Source organism: Pundamilia nyererei, unplaced genomic scaffold (genome assembly GCF_000239375.1).
Source record: "Pundamilia nyererei isolate P.nyererei 1_Seehausen unplaced genomic scaffold, PunNye1.0 scaffold00114, whole genome shotgun sequence".
Taxonomy (NCBI): domain Eukaryota; kingdom Metazoa; phylum Chordata; class Actinopteri; order Cichliformes; family Cichlidae; genus Pundamilia; species Pundamilia nyererei.
The window spans coordinates 1,534,926-1,536,108 of NW_005187515.1; the positions used below are offsets into that span (position 1 = coordinate 1,534,926).

The following is a 1,183-nucleotide window of genomic DNA, read 5'->3' on the forward strand; positions in this document are numbered from 1 at the left end:
TATCTCATTTTTTCCTTGTTATTTGTTACAGTTTTTGCTCCTGGTACACAAATACGTCTTCATGTCTTCCTTACAGCATCCTCGCCACTTTCTCCACTTCACCTTAAATGAAACCCCTGCATGGGTACATGAGGCGTGGCAGTATGCTGATTGCAGACACAAAGCACAAACCAAGAATGACTCACTAACATAACAGCATGTTTCATAACTCAGGGGTAATTTTGCATGTGTGAACATTTCCATATGCTTCCACATACAAAGTTGTGTCCAAAACGGGCATAAAGATTTGAAAGACTACACCACAGTTATGCAGATGAATTTCAGAAGCTGTAAAAGGCGATTACACTAAGCTGTTACAGACTCCGTAAACACAGCATGAGCTCCAAAACAACACAAAAACACAACACTGTTTAATAAACTGTAAATCTTTTGGTCCCAAATTCCAATAATAAGCAACCAAAACATGTCCACATGACAAGAATCAGAACACAGTCCTGCAGCTGTCTGCGGAGTGATCGTGCAACCTCTGAATGTGTCGACGCTGTACTCACTGTGGCGCGTAGGACATGGACAGGCAGACGAAGTAGCCGCTGGACAGAGAGAAGAAAACCATGATGACAGAAAATGCTGCGTCGTGTTCAAATAAAACAGGAAGGTAGTTGCGGCTCTGGACATTACAGAACATCAGCAGAGGGATGAACACGACTCTGGAGATCACCAGCACCGGGAAGAGACGGGACTCTTTAGAGGGCTGCAGAGGAGACATGTAGGAGAATACATGAAGACGTGAAACTGGTTAAAAGCGTGCTAGTATTCTGATTTACGCTCATTCAGGAAATCCAAAATAATTTCACTAAAAGAGGATGCAGTGCACCTACTGCTGTCTGAAGCTTACTGGTGCAAATATGTGGCTACGTCATTTAGCACCAGTGACCAAAAACCCTAACAATCAAACGACCTCCTTTTAGGAAGCGTTTGGTGACAGTGGGAAGGAAAAACGCCCCTTTTAACAAGAAGAAACCTCCAGCTCAGGATAACACATTCATCTGGATCCAGCTGGATTTGGGAGTCGCCTCAGAATGACAAGTGTTGTGGCGAGTGCGCTCTGGGCGTTTGTGCTAAAAGCTTTTGTATAACGTGCTAAAATCTACATCTAAGCACAATTTTGTGCATCAATACACAG

At 43.5% G+C, this 1,183-nt stretch overlaps 1 protein-coding gene across 1 annotated transcript in view; it reads right to left on the minus strand.

The window, feature by feature from the left end:
• LOC102215959 (equilibrative nucleoside transporter 2-like) overlaps positions 1-1,183 on the minus strand; it is a gene marked incomplete at its 5' end in the record, with an annotated part of 5,028 nt that overhangs the window by 891 nt on the left and 2,954 nt on the right. Inside the window, 1 exon segment of the mRNA XM_013913080.1 lies at positions 548-751. Coding sequence (XP_013768534.1) covers positions 548-751 — 204 coding nt within the window.